This window comes from Sycon ciliatum, chromosome 1 (assembly GCF_964019385.1).
Source record: "Sycon ciliatum chromosome 1, ocSycCili1.1, whole genome shotgun sequence".
Lineage (NCBI taxonomy): Eukaryota > Metazoa > Porifera > Calcarea > Leucosolenida > Sycettidae > Sycon > Sycon ciliatum.
Window position 1 is genome coordinate 88,774,374 of NC_088643.1, and position 18,520 is coordinate 88,792,893.

Genomic DNA, 18,520 nt, shown 5'->3' on the forward strand with positions numbered 1-18,520 from the left:
GAGCTGATACAGTGCATGTTTCTATCTGAAGTATGCAAATGACGAATTCCACTTTCAAGTGCAAGTCCTGCCTGTTGGTTGAAGTTTACTACAGCACACACACACACAATAATATCTACTGTATGAAATTCCATTCATGACACAATGTACCCACTGCACTTTGTGGAATGATGTGTAAGGGGATGGATAAGAACTGCAGTACTGCTACAACTATCATGTGAATAGATTGGCAGCTACTTCAACTACAGCTAGCTATGTACACTACTTCAAGTACAGCATGTACACAGCTGTACATGTACTGCTACTGTCTATAACAGTCTTGTCCAATCCATTTTAGAAGGTATGCAAAAAGTAACATGACGCCAGCATAGTGTTGCGAATGCATAAAATAAAACATGACGGCTACGAGTAGTATGATCATAATACTAATATTACGATGGACGCAGCATTGAGCAGGTGCTACATTTTCTTCATAATCATGCTGATACTTTACTGGTGAGTTCTTTAGCTCATAGAATAAAAAATGCCGCAAGGTCAACAAGTGATAAAAGAGAAGTATTTAGGGTCTTCAAAAGCTCTCTCTTTCAGTACGTGTAAGTCAGCTGTAACTGGACCACCAGCAACGATGACCAAGCACGTACTAGTCTGAGGTAACTTAGTTGCTGCCATCTACAACATCCAGAGCTAGCTGTTGGATGCAATCGATGTGCTCACCAAGCACAGATCAATCTTAGATGAACACTTGGCTGGAATGCAGTTGGTTCGTGAATGGCGTGATGGCATACTGGGACGCAAAATACGTGATCAGACCCAGAGTGATGGATATGGGCAGGGCAGGCAATGCTTGCTTGAAAATCGCCAAGAGAAGAAGGGTCAAAGCCAAACCGATAAGGATGGCCAATACACAGCCCAGAATGATGTTCCAGTCACCATTGCTGTCAATTGTGGCACGACCGACAAGAATACTATAGAAGATGAAGTCACCAAGACCTAGCTTTGCGCCTGATTCTTCTTCTTCCTCCTCTCCGTCTGTTGTTGCACCACCGGTGGTACAGGATTCAATGTGCGAAATACCCTGGTTGCTTCGCGCCTCGCCATCTTCATCATCATCGACATCCAGGTCAGCCATGGTCACCGTCCACATCATCGTGGAAGAATAGATGAGCGACTGCAGAAAGCCTTCATTGCGTGTGGTTGCTATGTTCACCAGCAACTTGAGCGGCCCATATGGACAGAGGACGGCCGCCAAATCGTACAAAGCCATCCCAGCCAAGAGAACCCAGGCAGTCCATACAGGCAAGTACTGTAAGAAAGCACTGGCCACCATAACACACGACGCTACCAAAGCAACTTGCTGCACAACTAGTGGACTCTTCCAGAAGATTGCCAGCATGCCCGCAACGGACAGATTGAACATGACAAGTGAAATTGTTATTAGATCAACGTATGTGTTCGACTCTTTGATCACTTGTGCCACATACACAAATCCCAATCCAGCCAGCAACATCAAACTGGCGAAGAACAGGTAGCCATACAGGAAACAGTAGCACTCATAATAGTAGAGCAAGACCACTAGAAACGTCACTGCTGCAAATATACACACCACGATGATGGTGTTGACGATTGCCTGGCCGAATTTCGTACCGCCGGATATATCACCTTCTTCGTGAAAGGGAACGTACGGCAAATACGTGCCTTCATTCGCCCCAAATGCAGGCACTGTCAACAAATTGGCCACGACTAGGATCATGCAGACTGTCACTGGCATCATCAACTGCAGAAGATTTTTAGCTCCATATTTGAGCTCCATTTCTTCTTCAGCGTTGGTCTCAGCAGATTGCGCCCTCTGCAGATCTTCTCTCTGAGGCTGGCGTCTTACTTCAGGCTCCGCCATGCTGGAATAATAAATGACAAGAGCCGACTAAGAACCAGAATTCTTCCGGCTGAGGCTTCTTTGTCGACCACAAAGATCTGCATCGATTGCGAACCCACACAAAAAGTCAAATAATTACTGCATTTTCCTTTCACATTTTCCGTTCGCTTTCTTGAAAATATTTTCCGTACCGGGTCACGTCATCAGCTCAGGCAGTCTAGTCGTACATAAACCAGGCCAGCAGGCCAGTTGTACAGGCCGGCCAGGGGCCGGCAGGGAGCCCACACGTACGTACGTGCACACGTAGATATCTAGATTATGTACACGTAGACGTATATGGCTCCCTGTTACAAACCAGGGTATTTTACTACTCCCTGGTACGAACCCCTGGCTGAATGTAGGTTCGTACCGTACATACCGTACTCTCGAGATAGGGCGGTATTTACTACTCCTGCTCCGATCCACTGACCCGGTGCAGTGACCATGTGACGTTTGACCCTGGACTCGAGGTCAAAGGTCAAAACATGGGAAGTGCTTTCAGCTTTTGGAGGACACTGCTTTTTGCGGTGATGGTGGTTATCAGAACACTAAATTTAGTCTGAAGAGAGGCCAATGTCAAGAGTGCATGACCCATTGTACTCTTGCTAATATGCAATTGTGATCCAAACACATTGGAGATATTGCACCTACCTTGTAGGCTGACAATAACTGTATAAGCATGCTTATGCAATCAATGGAATAGGAATACTGTATAGCAGGAAATTTTCGGACGGAAATATTTTCGGACAAAGCCGAATTTCGACATTTCGTACGGATTTTATTTTCGTACAGTGGTGCATGCTAAATGCACTTGTTTGCTTGCGGTACGCATGTATAGTGTACATAACTTCACAGGAACAAATTTTAGTACGGAATTAATTAAATTTTAGTACAAAAGAGGGCGTGTACGAAATCGTACGAAAATAAATTCCGTCCGAAAATTTCCTGCTATAGTAATATGTCAGGGTGCTGCATTGCAGCAGGATCTATAACTGTTGGAAGAGTCTTGTCCATGCCAACGAATCAAAAAAGAAGTCCTTGTAACGGTCACTCAATCTCTCGGCTTATTCCGATCCATCTTCCTCATGTTTGCACTGTCTTCACTTCGTCAATCGTACGCTTGGACTAAGTTGGAAAGGAGGTGTACTTTGCAATGTTGTCTATGTGCGAAGAGCTAGATGAAACCAGCTGGTTTTGATTTAGTACCCATTTTGCGTGTGTCTGTGGAAGAAGACCATCGTACTACATGAAGAGTAAAGCAATCAGCCGGTCACATCTGCAGCTTTTGGGTGTTTCTTCCGGCAAAGATGTCTCAGTCTGGAGCACAACGCCGCACCAGTGATGTCCTGAAACTTGCCGACGTTGCGCTTGGCGATGAGGGTCACACTCCAGCAGCAATACAGGAGCACATTGGCCACTGTCTCGGTACTTACGAACGTGACGAGATCTCCAAGTACACGGGTATTTACTTCGTTGGCCTGTCAGCTCCTAAGATCGAACCTTCGTCTACAAAAGGTGAGAAGAACTATAGCTTTGACGATGAGCAGAATTGTTATCGTGTCGTTGTCAATGACCATATCGCTTATCGCTTCGAAGTATTGTCCAGCTTGGGAAAGGGAAGCTTCGGACATGTCCTGAAAGTGTACGATCACAAGCTTCATAAAGAAGTAGCGCTAAAGATAGTGCGGAACGAGCCAAGATTTCATCGGCAAGCAAAGGAAGAAGTTCGAATCTTGAGCACCCTTCGGAGACTAGACAGGAATGATGAGTTCAATGTTGTTCACATTCTCGAATACTTCCAATTTCGCAGCCATTTCTGCATCACCTTTGAGCTTCATGATATCAATCTTTATGAGTTGATTAAGAAACATCGCTTCCAGGGCTTCAGCTTGGAGCCAGTACGCAAGTTTGCGAAGGGAATATTGTCCTGTTTGGTACTCCTGGAGAGCAACAGAATCATTCACTGCGATCTGAAACCAGAAAACATCCTCCAGAGACGACCTGGTAGAACAGCGATAAAAGTCATTGATTTTGGGTCCAGTTGCTATGATGATCAGATTCGATACACTTATATCCAGAGTCGATTTTACCGTGCACCTGAGGTTATCCTTGGTATCAAGTATGGCATGCCAATCGACATCTGGAGCTTTGGCTGCGTCCTGGCTGAGCTGTACACAGGAAGACCACTTCTACCTGGTGAAGATGAAGCAGATCAGATGGCTCTCATGATGGAACTCCTCGATGTCCCGCCAGATGATGTTATGCAGGAGGGAAAGCGGAAGAAGTACTTCTTTGAGGATCAAACCAACCTGCCGAAATATTGTGCAAAGAGAGATTCATCAACTGGTTCTGTCAAGCTGCTTCCTGGCAAGTCCAAGCGAGGAAAGACTAGAGGTGTTCCAGGTAGTAAAACTCTGTCAGCTGCATTACTTGGATGTCAAGATGCAGAGTTTCTGGATTTACTTTCCAAGTGCTTGAAATGGAGGGCAGAAGACCGGATAACTGCCAGCCAGGCATATTGCCACCCCTGGATTGGTGGGGCACTGAGAGTAGTACACCGGCGTACCCTAAAGGAAGTCTCAGACAAGCCCGCTGATGTAGTGAAGGACAACAACCCTAACAGTGGCAAGCGCCACAGAAGCCAAGACAAGCCTGCTGATGTGGTGAAGGAGAACAACCCTAACAGTGGCAAGCACCACAGAAGCAGCAGCCACAACCGCCATAACAGCAGCAACACCGTCAATAACATCATCAGCAAGTCAAAACGAAAGCACAGGCATCTGGGCAGCAAGAAAAGCAAAACATCTCATATCGTCTTACCAGTCACTTCTCTGAAGGCAAATGACATTCAGGTCAAGAACAAGAAGAGTGATCTGCTGGATATACCAGGAAAGAAGTCAAAGCGCAGGAGATCCATTACTCTTCCATCGCTGACGGAAACCGATCTCATGAAGGTTGATAGCCAGAAACTGAAACAGTTGTTGATGCAAGAAGACCAGGAAAAAAGGGCTCTGCGTACCAACAACGCCAACTTGCCGAAGCCCATTCCCATGATGGTGTACAGTGAGGTAACTGTTTAGTGGCACTGAACTTGCTAAAAGAGGCCTTACCTAGGCACTTCCATGCAATGCTTAGCTCGAGTTGGGGCAAAATTCCCAACTAGACATCCACAGCAACTATAATAGTATTTACGTTTTGAGAATTTCTTACATTTTCTGCTGGACACACTTCTATAAGTATTTTCATTAATTTTCTAATCCAATCCTTATCATACATGGCGTTTTGTTATTGGCCCACCCTTGTTTCAAACAAGGACTTTGGGAGAGTTTTGTAATAGTATGGTAGCGAGCTCATCACGTAGTATGATAGTATAATCTTGTATTGCAGTAGCTGGATCTACTCATACTGTCAATTCAATAGCTCTCTTTTATATCACTAGAGCACATTCCTCAGACTACTAGTTTATTTATCTGTACACTGACATATTTTCAGCGAGATTATTCTCGAGATTATTCTGTTGACAATTATATTCTTGTTTTTCACATAGTCACTTCATATCGCACGTGGTCACTTCATGTCACACATAGTCACTTCATGTTACACAACCTTTCATAAGAAGAAAGGAATTTGAGCTGACAACCTTTCATTCTATTCTTTATCGAGAACTTGTACGATGTCATGTTACTCATATACCCTCTATGTGGGTTGTTGCTGTTGTTGTTTATCTTATTTGATTTGCACATGGGTCGCAAAGCCTTTCCTTCCAAGCATAATAATGCTGTTGTGTGTGTGTGTGTGTGTGTGTGTGTGTGTGTGTGTGTGTGTGTGTGTGTGTGTGTGTGTGTGTGTGTGTGTCTTCGCTGTACCATGCACGACAGACGCTTGGAGTGGCTTGGGCACCTAGATCGGCTTGATGACAATCGGTTACCCAAGCAGTTGCTCTTCGCTCATCTCCCACGAACCCGCCCGTTTTGCGGCCCCCAACATCGCTGGAAGGACGTTGTCCAGGCTGATCTGACTGTGGCCGGTATGCACAATTGGTTCCAATCGGCCAACGATTGCGGAGAGTGGCGTGACATAGTGTCGGCAGCAGCGGGGTGAAGGAGCCTGCCCCGAAGACGATTGTGTGCCACGTTTGCGGCCGCCTGTTTCGTCGGCGCGCCGACATGGCCCGGCACAAGTGCACAGCAGTCCGACAGCTCCCTGTACCACAGCAGCCTGGGTCAGTGCAGTGTCCTGCCTGCAGTAGATGGCTCCGGAGCAGGGGTGGGCTTGTAGTGCATAAGTGCCAAGAGAGTGACAACTGTGACGACCGACCGCCTAGTGATGCTCCTCCTGTTGCCGAGGTCCCGGGGTGTACTGCCTGCCAGCGTACTTTCAAGTCTACTGCTGGCCTCAAGCGCCATCGCTGTGGACCCCGCCCGAAGCGCCCTACAGTGACTGATCGCCAGCACTTTGAACATCATTGCCGAGTCTGTAATCAACACCAGTTTCGGAGGCGACAGGACCTGGAGCGCCATTTGAAGCACTGCCTACCTCTCCCCTAACCTCTCTGACAGTACCTCCTTTTGGGGAGCGGCGTGGCCATTTCTGGCAGCTGTAGTAGTAGTAGTAGTAGTAGTAGTAGTAGTAGTAGTAGTAGTAGTGTGTGTGTGTGTGTGTGTGTGTGTGTGTGTGTGTGTGTGTGTGAGAGAGAGAGAGAGAGAGAGAGAGAGAGAGAGAGAGAGAGAGAGAGAGAGAGAGAGAGAGAGAGAGAGAGAGAGAGAGAGCTTCTGGATGATTTTGGAGTGCAGTGTAGTCAAGCTATGACGAGATAATGACTAACGGTCCATCAAGGTAACGAGATATTATACAGTCAGATAGTGCGACAAGGAGGCACAACACTGACAGGGATATTGAGACATTCAACGACCTGACACCGACACCTAGCTCCAATACATCTTTACTAACCTGAGCCTTTCAGTTGGAAGGTTATTGGTTTGTGCCTCATAGATGTGTTGGAGCTAGGTGTCAGGTCGTTTTAATGTCTCAATATCCCTGTCAGTTTTGTGCCTCGTCGCACTATCTGACTATAATAACTCATTACCTTGGTGGACTGTTAGTCGTAACTCGCATTATTAGTGTTGTTTTACCTACACTGTAAGGAGGGGGGGGGGAGAGAGGGGCATTGCAGTCGAATAAGTAAATACATGTACACTGCCACTGGGATGGAAGAAACTCAAACAATTGGCAGAAGTACACAAAAGTATTTCCGTATGCGGCGGACAATTCCATCAATTCTGCTCCTCTTGATTCTTTATCGATAGTCAGACAACACGTAGCATCCCAGAAAAAGTACAAGTTTCTACTGATTATAATAAAAGCGCGTATGAGTACTTTGTGGCATTAGTCTCAGTGAGAGAATGGATATCTGTCCGAGTCCCTGTGAAATGGCGATCATTCACGTCAGCAATGTGAATCCTGCTGTAAGCGAGGTGTCGCCAGGAGCAGCGGGAAGGGGGACAGGATATCCACACTGTGGCGGTCTGCGCCATGTATACATGTAGTCCGTGGCGGATGTTGATATACACCGTACACAAATCATACATGAACCATCCCAGGAATGCATCAACATGTTGCTGATTTTCTGCCAGCAGTATGCAACAAGCTCTACATGTGCCATTCACTCACGATGTGTTATAGAATCAAGCATGCTCTGGAGCTTGACAAAGTTTGTACTGGTACATGATAATGAAGAGTCGAACTATCATCGTATGACTGTCCTTTACATCTTTCGGAAGTTTCCAAGTAGCCAAAAGTGATGTCAATCCAGTCCAGCATGATGAGTCGATAATGTCAGTGGTGAGATAGAAATGCACATGCACAGTCCATGCAATAATCCTCTTCATGTACCGGTATTTGCCCCGTGAGTTTCACCACTGCGCAGTACTGTAAACCCGCATCACTCTCAGCAGATTTTGTTGCTTACATGTAGCACAGGATCGATGCCTGGGCTGACCAGACAAGTTGAACGTTATCTTCTTGACCTTGAATGTATTCACTAAGTGAAACAATCCCCAGAACCGGAACTGACCGGAGACTCTTTGATTGCTCAACACTTTGAAAGTAACATACATGTAGTAAAAAATATATCAAATCACCTTGAAGAAGATCCCAGCTTGGGTTCACATATGCTTGAAATACAAGTATTGTCATGATATGCAGACTGAAAGTCGACAACAAAAATATAGGGCAGGATAGAGGTCAGTAAGAATAATTATGTACATCACTAAAATAACACTAGTCAAACAAATGTTGGTACATATACACGCATGCAGTTGAAGGCTCAGCAAAATGCAAGACTCACAGCAGCAAATGAGGGAGTAACTCTAAAATAGACCAGTCCACGTTGAGTAAAAACAAAATAATAAGAAAAGGACGGACAACTAGCAATATCTAAATCCTAATGGCAAAACATGATAATCTGATTTTAACAGATCACCTGCAGCCACAATCATAGTGTTCACTGTACTTTGGCGGCTTGCATGACATGAGTGGATGGTCATGATGAGGCATCCACTTTCTCCATTTCTTTCATGATGGCGCTCTTGATTGCCTCTGTTGCGCTTTTTGCATGGGGAATGAGGAAACGTTGGGATGAGACAATCTTCTCAAGGGTACCAAAACGCAGAGTGATGAGCTCTGGATACTTCTTCTTGGACGTGATCTTGACAATGGTCATGAGCGGGTGCTGCGAATGCAACTGTGCCCAGCCACGCCGATCAGGCAGTTCTCTTAGGACAAAGAGACGAGTTTGAGTGAGAACGAGCCGTGCAGGCACCATGTAACCATCAGGCTTCATCTCGCTGCACTCAAAGCAATGCGTGACATCCGACCGATGGCTGAACGTGTCCACGTTGACGGTAGGCCGGCGTGCTGCAGCCTCTGTGTCACTCTCGCTGGCCGAGCGGCTATCGCCGGGTGGATGCTCAACTTCCTCATCGCCGCCAATGCTGAAGAGCGGCTCTGAGTTACGATAGTGGCGCGTTGTGCGATCGTTGTGCGACACATGGCGGCTAGTGGCGGCTGGTCCTGCACCTGGCTCACCACCCTCTTGCATGGACTGATAGAGACGATCACGTAAGTCTGTTGTCTTGCCACGGACTGCACCGAAAAACCTGCCCATCACAGATCCAGCTGGCTTTGTTGCATCGGTGTCAGATGTGGAAGCTGGAACAGGGTCGGCTTGTGGTTTAACACCCACAGGGACATACACGATGGGCTCAATTCCATCATCGCTCTCCAGCACGTCCTTTACACGACTGGACATTTGAGATGCGAGAGCAGCATATCCACCACGGGCAATACTGACATACATGGTGTAGCGCTGCAAGAAATGAGCCACAACCATGTTCATGTACTGGTCGTCTTCCTCTTGCCCAGAGCTAATAAAGCACCAGTGTTCGTTTGCACCTCGCTCCTTATGCTTGGCCTGCAACTCCACTACCAGTTCATAGAACTTGGTCAGGTCTTGAAGCATTAGTACAGAATTCAGGTGATGAGCACCACGCAACCGCCCTGCTTCATACTGATCCAGAGGCCGGCAGTCGATAACAAAGTATCCAACAGCATCTTCAGACGCCTTCTGGTGCCGCATCGATGCTAACAAGTCGGTGAGACCTACTGGAAGACACAGAGCTTGCGATATAGGACCATCGATAGTTGACGGTTTGCCAGGGCCAAAGAGAGGGGCATGATAGTCCATGCGAAACGACTGCGGAGTTCTGGCAGCATAGTGCTGGGCAAGCAAGCAAAAGTCATCAATGTCCTCTCTCTCAAGCTGGCACGGAATACCTTTCATAGTCTCGACTAAATCAGCTCGTGACGTGTCCTGGCCGTCCATCAGAATCTCCTTTGCGTTCACAAGTGTAACCAGTGCTAAGAAAAATATGAGAAAAGGATCCGCTTCAAGCAGATATACATCCCACATTGCCATCACCACATCAAGGCCACATGTAGCTACAAACAGGCTTCGCAGCCAATGCTGCAAGTAGCGGTCTGGCGTGATGCGCTTCGTGTCCAGGAACGCACAGAGCTCTGGTTCGTGATACAGCAGCAATAAGCGGAATAGGTGGAATGGCCTACCATCGCGACGGCATTCCCGTGGCACGTACTTGTGTGTGAGAGCATACAGGACGTTGTACATATCACCACGTGAACAACGGTGTGCTGCAATGGGCAAAAGCAGCTCTGCCCAGCCATTATCCGGTCGAAATCTGACATTCCTAGACTTACAGTAGAAGGTAAGAACAGCTTTCATGTCTTCAGCAACTGCACATCTATCTTCCTCACTGATCTGTAGCTGCTCAGCCTGCGTGGAGCAGCGAGCACTAATGGCTTCCCGGTCAAGGCAGTCCAATGAGCCATCCCAGTTGGCCATTGCGTCTGGCTTTCGAGCCACACCGAGAGCCACCTTCCATACGTCAAATCGCAGGTCGTCAGGAATATGCTGAACATGATTGGCGCAAAGGTCATGCAAACTCGAATAGTCGGTGTTCTCCTTCAGTGCAGACCTCAGTCTTTCCACCCATTCCGTTACATCCTCTTCAACCTCCTCTACATCGACCGTATCATCGACAGCAGAGGCGGCTTCCGCCATAACTCCCCCAAGCCAACACTTTCTAACCTCAGGTAAACCTGCATGTGAAGCTTCGAAGACGGAGCGAAGGCTGAATTTTTTGATTGTGTTCGAATGTTGAGAAGCTAGCTAATGATACATGTACATGTATACAGGCGAAAAAAGAAAAAAAATGAAAGAAAAAGTTCAAGAGTAGATCTACGTCGAGTGGGCGCGCTAGCTGCGCATCTCCGGCTCCAACGTTGAGTCTCTGGAAACAGAGGCCATGGCAACGGCCTGTGAAGGAACGCCATGTTTACCATGTGAACAAGAAAATGGCGTCGGATCTGCAGAGCTGGAGCTGCCCGAGCCAGGCGCTAGCCCAGGAGAAGCCCGACTTTTGTTTTGAAGGGAAAAAAATCTACAGTACTGTGCTATCAAATCAAATCCTGTAGTACTTTTGGCTGTTGCCTGTTGGCCATGTGCGACCTGTGCTTTCAGTTGTAAACGACACAGAGTAAAGTCTTCGAAGCTCCACATTTATCGGGGCTTTGTAGTGGAACATCAGAATGTCGTCCTTAGCTGCACAGCTGAAGCAACTTTCAACACCAGGCAATCTTTCATTTCGGTCAGCAGCTCGTACGAAAACACCGTCTTTGTTATTCAGTGAAGATGAAGCTGCGGATTTGGATTTGGAGACCTTCTACGCCCATGGCATAAATGGGCTTGATGAGTTGATCAATATAAATCCAGGCTTCCAGTCTTATCAGGGAACTCTGTTCGGAGAAGCATCAAAGTCGTTTGAGCGAACTCTTCAGACTGCTGAGAACAATCAGAAGCTTGACGAAGAAATCTGGAAATTTCTCCTGGAAGTCTCTCCTTACATTCTATTGAAGCCAGCGCAGAAAGCACTGGAGTGGCTCGTGCATACATTCAGAGTCTATGCTTACAACACAGATGCGTTGGTAGCATGTACTCTGCCGTATCATAACACTGCAGTGTTTGTGCGTGTGTTGAAGCTGTTGCCTTTGAAAAGTCCGACATCACGATGGCACTGGCTACGCTCAGCACAGCGCGCAGAGTCACCACTATCTCGATTCACGATCCTTCAGCAATGCCAGTCTGTACCGGCTTTCTTGCAGTTCATCTGCGATGTTGTTGAGCGTGCTGTGGGCCCATCCACATCTGGGTATAACACACTGGTGGCATTCTACACCAGTTTGTGTGTTGGCTTGCTAAATGGTGGTACGTTGGTGACAGAGCAGTTGTTGACGCAAATTGTTCCCAGCTGTGTCAAGAGCCTACGGAGCAATCATGCAGAGCTGAAGGCGGGCGCATTCATGATTGTTGGTCAGCTGGTAGTTCGAGCATCACTGGAGCCTAAAGTCGTAGAGACACTGGTTGACTGTATCTGCCGTCACATGCAAGCTGATATGCTGCTTTCTGCAATGGCATGCCTGGTGTGCGTCTTTCAGACGCAAAGTGCAAAGTTTAGCAAACGCTGTGTGAGAGCGCTCTGCTACCAGCCTGAAGTTGTATACAGCATTGCACAGCTGGCTTCATCACATGACGTATCCGCTCTACTTGCTAGCTTCCTGCCAAGTGTTCTAAAAGCTGCTCTTTCTCGACTATCATCATCGTCATCGCCTGCCTCGGACAGTGACACAACTGTGCGTGTCGGAAAGGCCGACTACTTCTCTGTAATCATGGAGGCTATCCACATTCTACCATTGGAAGCCAGCCTTGCTGGGGTGCTGGGAAGGTGAGTTTGCTGGATACTGTGGCATCGTAGTCTTCTCAGATGGATGCTACACTGTATGTATTGCTTTACTACAAGCAAGTGTTCTGAGTTGAATACTGTAAGACATGTTATTATAAGCGACGCTTATTATAACGAGTCGCCAAGTTAATCCATAGATTGACGAGAAGATACGTTAACAATCTTGCAGTCTTCAAGCAAGTCCGCATATAAGATATGAGCCTGGATCAGCAAAAACCATCACATGTGCAAAATTTTCGAAAAATATTTTGTGCTCCAAATTGATCCACAACCACTGATAACCAGTCTCAAGAAATTTTAGATCAATCACAGCACCGTAAGTGACCAAAAAATGCGGTACACCACATCTCTGTACAAATGTTGGAAGTGGCATTTCTGTGTAGGATGCAAGTATGAGCATTGGTATGTGTCTGATCCTGTTAGGCATTGCCATCACTCAGCCGGCTAACAAGGAGGAATTTTATAGTCCTGGGGGGGGGGGGGGGGGGTGTACTCAGACACTGGCTCGTCCAAGTAAATCATTGGCTTCACTGACTATCGCGCAGCTAATGGCATATGGCCAAGTTCCAGGGGCTGATATTGCATCCACACCAGGCTCTGTACTGATGCTCTCCAAGCCCTTCACTTCCATGAAAACATATCTGCACACACGGAGTGCAATCACAGCAACTGTGACTACTTAGCACACAGGCTCATGAGCATGAGGTACGTACTAGGTGCAGATACATTCAACGGTTACCTGACCCTACAGGAACATATTTTTTGAAATATTTTGGGAGCTGCTGCATGGACCAAATAAATGTTTCAAGTAACGTTGCTCAGTGTCCAAGCCAACGAAGCAGATCTTGTCTGGCGCTAGCTCTCGTTGCTCTTCCAGTCGTGAATCGAGACGCCTTTGCTCTGCATCGTCACTGTCGATATCCGACAAACTTACTAGTGAAGGAGTCGTTCATCGCTCAACAATATCCACTCGAGTCGTCGTCATTCTCATCAGCGCTGCTTTCTTCTACACGAAGTCTGCAGCCTCGCCGAGTCGCTTTGCGGCAGGAGAGAGTCGTCCTCTGGAGCTCCGCGGCTTTCACCTGACTCCCTCGATGAGCAATCGCCATCCCAGTCATCACCAAAAAATGTCGTGTCGTGATTGGCGTCAACGACGATCGATGCGCGTGCGATGCTCGCGCCCCGCGATCGTACCTATTCGCCAGCCAAGCTCAGGTACGTGGGGTTTCCCAGCCGTGTCTCCTCACTTGCCTGGGGCTCGCCTAGCTAGCTAGTCACTGACAAACAAACAAACACGGGCTTGTCAGGCGGAAAGAAAGACTAGTGACAAGAAAGACAGAAAGGTGGTGGGTAGTTGTTAGGTCCGCGACTTTTCTTTCGCTCGACTTCAACGTCACTTTTTGATCAACTTGATATCAAACACAAGCGATGGTTTTCGCTGATCCGGGCTCATATAACACATATGAGGCATTGCAGCCTAAACAGAACTTATTATAACGACGAGATGTCACCCATCAAAACGTTAGATTTACATGTCTTACAATAGGACTAGAGGTGTTGGTGCTGCTACTGCTCGTACTGCGGGTATGACAAATATCACCGAGGGTGTTTTAAAAGCGGTTTCCAGTGTCTTTTAGAATTCAACGTCTTCCGTGGCCAACTCTAGCAACTATATTTAAATTGAGTGAATCTAGATTAAATTAAAATATGGATGCAGCGATCAGGATTTTAGGTCTTTGACCCCTTTGTGGTGGGCCTGATCTGCTCACCACCCACCACTTTAGGCGCTGCGTCTGCTTCTTGATTCTTGAGGGTAATGACGTTCCTACGGATGCAGAAATACAGTCTGACTGAGGGTGCATTCGAATTTTCTCTAGCTTTTCGAAAAAAAAATCCTGGAAGTCGAAGAAACTGAAAATATTTGTTTTTGAGAATGAATACACCTAATATCCGAAATAGTACACAACGCATGAAGGGAAATGCATGGTAAAGAATTGCAGTTACAAGTGACAGTACCAAAAGTTGTTACCATGGCATTGCGTTGCAATACAATGTTGCGGCAGATTGACCTAGTATTTGTACATGTGCTAAAGTAAGTGGCATTGAACCTAGACTCCTGAATAAGGCAGGGTCAGGGGTTTTGTAGCCTTACTTTGTATGTCATGTATTGTGCATGTCCACTGTACATGTAGTTCCTGTAGATCCATGAAAAATTTCAGTTGCGGGCCAGGGCTGGTTTCCCTATTGTGAAGGCGCATGCGTACCAAGAGCTGAGTGAGGCACACCATGTCCTTGTTCTTGTGCGTGACATACTTAGTAAATGTGTGAATGTGACTATTATGTTTTGTAGGGTTGTCATTGAATCCTACATTGAAAATAGTCAGTCTTCATCAGCAGCAACGGGTGGACAGCACACGACAGAAGTATCCGACAAGTATGCACAACTCAGCCGTGCACTGAATCAAAGGTAAACCCACCACCATTAAATGTTGGATTCCAGTTTTGTGATGCTGTCGTGCCGCTTGCTTTGCCTGCCAGTCTGCATGTGTGTCACTTGCCACTTGCTGATACAAGCATTCAGGCAGGGAGTAGTAAACGATTTGCTATCGGTCCATCCAGTTTCCATCCTTCGTTTTCCTCCATTGCCTTGCATTTGATTGCAGCTTTGAAATGAGCCATGAGTTAAATCTCTCAGTTTATCTTTACGCACTCGTATACGTTGGATTGCCAGTACCACACAGGCACATGACTTTCTTCAGAATGAATTCTTTCCAATCCACCCTTGGTCAGCGACAACCAGTATTGCACCGCTGCTTCTGGTTGAATGTACATGGTAGTGTGTTTGCGTACAAGTGTCGTACACTTTTTCAAGAACTTGCACACTGCACAGCAGCTATTCGTACATTATTCAGTCTCAACGCAGACACTTTTCTAAGAACTTGCACTCTCCACCGTAGTCATTTCGTCATTTACACGTCACTCAGTCTTAACACATGAAAGAGCGCTTTGAGGAACAGGGCAGAGAGGCACGAATTCAAGCACTCTTCACACCACGGGGAGAGCACTATGCATAGCAACACTCACATCAAGCTGGCACCTCCACACCCATCACCTATGCATCGATTCTCGCCACACTGTCGTCCCTTGTCAATCATTGTCTGTGTGAAGCAATGTTCCTTTGTGATGGGCATCCTAATAACTTACTGTAGCTGGAGACTGCTGGACATGTGTGAAGTATGTTGGTGGCGGAATCGACTTTGCCATTGGTGTTAGACATTTTGCACTTGATGGCACAGTTCTATATGTGTGTTATGCGTGTATGACATTGTGTTATATTTTTGTGCTAACATGTGTAGTACTTCGCAGCACTGTGTCTTCACCTTCGTCTTTGCACTTCTGGCTCCAGTTTCACGTCATTATTTATTTGACACCGGCGTCCAAACACAAACACAGCTCTGCACTTCTCTCCGCTCCCTTTTCACCAGCTCTCTTTCTCTCCACACCTACACACTAGCTGGCACATTTCTCTTCATCATCCACTACTCTATCACACTTGGCGGTTTATCTATAAACATGACATTGTCTTGGTTATGAAGTTGGTTGCTCCAACGACATGACATGACATGACATTACCGCCGAAGTCGCAACTTCTAAGTTCGTATTGTCTTGGTTGGTGAAGAAAGTGTCTTAGCTCGTAATGTCTTGGCTGTTTGTCTTTACTTTGATTGTGCACTCTGATGATGGGCCGGGCCCTGAAATTTGGTGAAGAGCAGGATGTTTCAGCAGCAGCAGAGAGACCATTGGGTGCAGGGCCGGCGGAACCGGTCAGGCTGGTCCGGCCATGGCCGGACCACTTTCCCAGCTGGATGGTCCATGTGATTAGTGCAAACCCGGTGTAAAAAATCCAGAGGTACATGACTCGACTGTACTGCCGACGTGTGATGTGCTTCGAAGTAGCTCAGGACTCCGTGACCGGCACTGTATGGCTTTAATGATATGGATAAAAAAAAGTTGTGTTTGTGTTCTTTTACTATAATGTTCTGCATTTTCTGGAGCCTTCAGAGATGCCCAAATTCGCTCTATTTCACGTAAATTTTAAATATTTCTCCCGGGGGAGGTCCCCGCACCCCCCTCAAAGGTTGGCCGGACCACTCCCAAACTCCTTCCTCCGGCCCTGGGGTGTGTGTTGAGACTGAATAGCCTTGGTGCAGCTGGTGTGAACTGGAAGTGTAGCAGGAGCCAGTGTTGTATTGTACTTTCTGTCATTTGCCAGTCAACTCTCAGACTGAGAGCGGCGGTGATTCGTGTGTGACAACTGTGAATTTCTCTTGTTCTTTGTTTTCTAGGTATCCGAGTGGTATCGACCATGCACTGGCTGCTATCCTGGCTGAATTTGATGAAAATCGTGACGATGCTATTTTGGAGAAGGTTCACGACTTCATGGAGATGGCATTGTGTGGAACGAAAAATCAGGTGCAGTACTTAGTAACAGAGTTCTATTATGATAGCAGCATTTACACTGTTCTCTGCGTCAGTGTTAGATGGAAGCTGCTGGCACCAGTCCTGTTACATGTGCAGAAGATGTCTTTTTTCAAGCATTATCCTGGCTCTTTCACACCGTGATCTGATACCGTATTCTCCCCAATAAATGTACAGTCCTTTTATTTTTTTCAAAGGTGGTCAGACCTGTACTACTATAGGAGACTGTACTAGTATTGGAGACGTGTATTTTTATTGTTTCTGGAAAGATTAATTGTCTGGGTTGGGTGGTAAACAACTAGTGATAATGATACTGTAAAGCTGTAAATACATGTACATGCAACCATGGTAAGAATCAGTGTACAGAGACACAAAGATGATAAACGGGTAACGAAAACGAAGTAAGGTAGGCCCTACAGTCCATTCAGAAAAAAATGAACTTCTAGCTTTTGGCCATAAATGGGTCAAACGTTGAGTTTTTTTAGAATTTTTTTCTGCAATCCCATATGGAATCCTCTTCCAATTATGTTTCTGAAGTTTTTTTGTCCAAAAAGCAAGCCATAGCAAGAATAGGATTTCGGCCAGGTTTTGCCCCAAGCGCACTGAATTGGGAAAAACCATCAAAATCCAGTCCGTTTGACCCCGCCTGCAACAGTGCATTCTGCGGTTCGAACCCCAGTTCAGGCACCCTTTTTGGACCCTTTTTCAAATTTCAAAGTTCGCAGCACTGCACTGTGTACGATGAAATCACGAAAAATCGCCAAATACGGGAGCTCGCCAGAGCCAGGACCCATCTTTTTATGAATGGACTGTAGTACCTGTACCCCAGTAATGCCCATCACACCATTCCAGCATGTACTATTATTAGAGACGTGTCCGTTTATATGTTTGATCCACACCCAACATGTACTACAATTGGAGACGTACTAGTATTGGAGACGTACTAGTATTGGAGACGTGTACGTTTAATGGGGAAAATACGGTATGCTGCCTCCTTTTCAAGTTTCTTTGTTTCTTATTGTAGCATGGTTGTGCTTCTTTCTGGTTTTCTAAGGTTCTTCTGGACAGGAATTCAGCACGAATCCTAACCCTCAACCACCCACAAGCTCCTATTCGATGTCTTGCCATTAAACAGGCCAGCCAAAGATTGAAGGAAGTAGGTCACCTTTGATACTACTGAGTGTCTGCATGCACATATTGCATTATTGGTATACATGTAGTTACTTGGAAGTACTCAATCTCCTACTTGGTAGTTACTGGACAGTACGTGTTCTCTGACTCATGCCTCATCTCTTCTTTTCCATGGAACGAGACATTGCAATACTGCCCGGCATGGTTCTGTTTCAAGTTGGCTTGACTATGCGTGCTTTTGTGCAGGCTCTGAGCCAATCTGAGCCGATTGATACGAACTTCTTTGCCAGCGCGTTTGTGGAGCGCTTGTCGGACGATGACGTCAATGTTTGCAAATGTGTCCTTGATTTGAACAAAGTGAGTATTTGTACTGCAGCCATGGTGATTCCATTGCTAGGGTTATGGCATTGTGTGTTCTTGTGGGGATTGGGAAGCACATTCTACAGGCCACCTTGTGCTTTGTTCTACCGCAGTTTTGTGTGGAAAATGACGCCGCTGATGTGTGGATTGTGGCAATTTTTGTACGAACGCTGGTCCTCACAATTTGCTTTTATTTCTTTTTGACCATTTCTTTACTTTGTGCAAGTACATACAGTCATGTCGTATCTGTCCTTGTATGTAT

General features: G+C 46.4%; 4 protein-coding genes across 4 annotated transcripts in view; 2 read left to right on the forward strand and 2 right to left on the reverse strand.

Moving 5' to 3' along the window:
- Positions 1-114: 114 nt before the first annotated feature.
- LOC135806251 (presenilin-2-like) lies at positions 115-2,021 on the reverse strand. Its single transcript, XM_065320411.1, has one exon. The coding sequence runs from the start codon at positions 1,892-1,894 to the stop codon at positions 731-733; it is 1,164 nt and encodes a 387-aa protein (XP_065176483.1). The 5' UTR covers positions 1,895-2,021; the 3' UTR covers positions 115-730.
- A 909-nt stretch (positions 2,022-2,930) lies between these two features.
- LOC135806246 (dual specificity tyrosine-phosphorylation-regulated kinase 2-like) lies at positions 2,931-5,596 on the forward strand. The gene has a single exon (XM_065320407.1). The coding sequence runs from the start codon at positions 3,220-3,222 to the stop codon at positions 4,990-4,992; it is 1,773 nt and encodes a 590-aa protein (XP_065176479.1). The 5' UTR covers positions 2,931-3,219; the 3' UTR covers positions 4,993-5,596.
- Positions 5,597-7,953: 2,357 nt separating this feature from the next.
- On the reverse strand, positions 7,954-10,662 carry LOC135806258 (TBC1 domain family member 23-like). The gene has a single exon (XM_065320418.1). It carries the CDS (start codon positions 10,548-10,550, stop codon positions 8,454-8,456), a length of 2,097 nt encoding a protein of 698 aa, XP_065176490.1. The 5' UTR covers positions 10,551-10,662; the 3' UTR covers positions 7,954-8,453.
- Positions 10,663-10,950: 288 nt separating this feature from the next.
- LOC135806259 (HEAT repeat-containing protein 1-like) overlaps positions 10,951-18,520 on the forward strand; it is a 31,904-nt gene continuing 24,334 nt past the window's right edge. The window contains exons 1-5 of the mRNA XM_065320419.1: positions 10,951-12,270; positions 14,639-14,755; positions 16,635-16,761; positions 17,822-17,923; positions 18,145-18,255. Coding sequence (XP_065176491.1) covers positions 11,078-12,270; positions 14,639-14,755; positions 16,635-16,761; positions 17,822-17,923; positions 18,145-18,255 — 1,650 coding nt within the window. The 5' untranslated portion in view covers positions 10,951-11,077. The remainder of the gene's footprint in view (positions 12,271-14,638; positions 14,756-16,634; positions 16,762-17,821; positions 17,924-18,144; positions 18,256-18,520) is intronic.

Excerpts from the sequence above, each read along its gene's own strand:
- LOC135806251 (XM_065320411.1), bottom strand. The coding sequence starts at position 1,894 with ATGGCGGAGCCTGAAGTAAGACGCCAGCCTCAGAGAGAAGATCTGCAG.
- LOC135806246 (XM_065320407.1), top strand. The coding sequence starts at position 3,220 with ATGTCTCAGTCTGGAGCACAACGCCGCACCAGTGATGTCCTGAAACTT.
- LOC135806258 (XM_065320418.1), bottom strand. The coding sequence starts at position 10,550 with ATGGCGGAAGCCGCCTCTGCTGTCGATGATACGGTCGATGTAGAGGAG.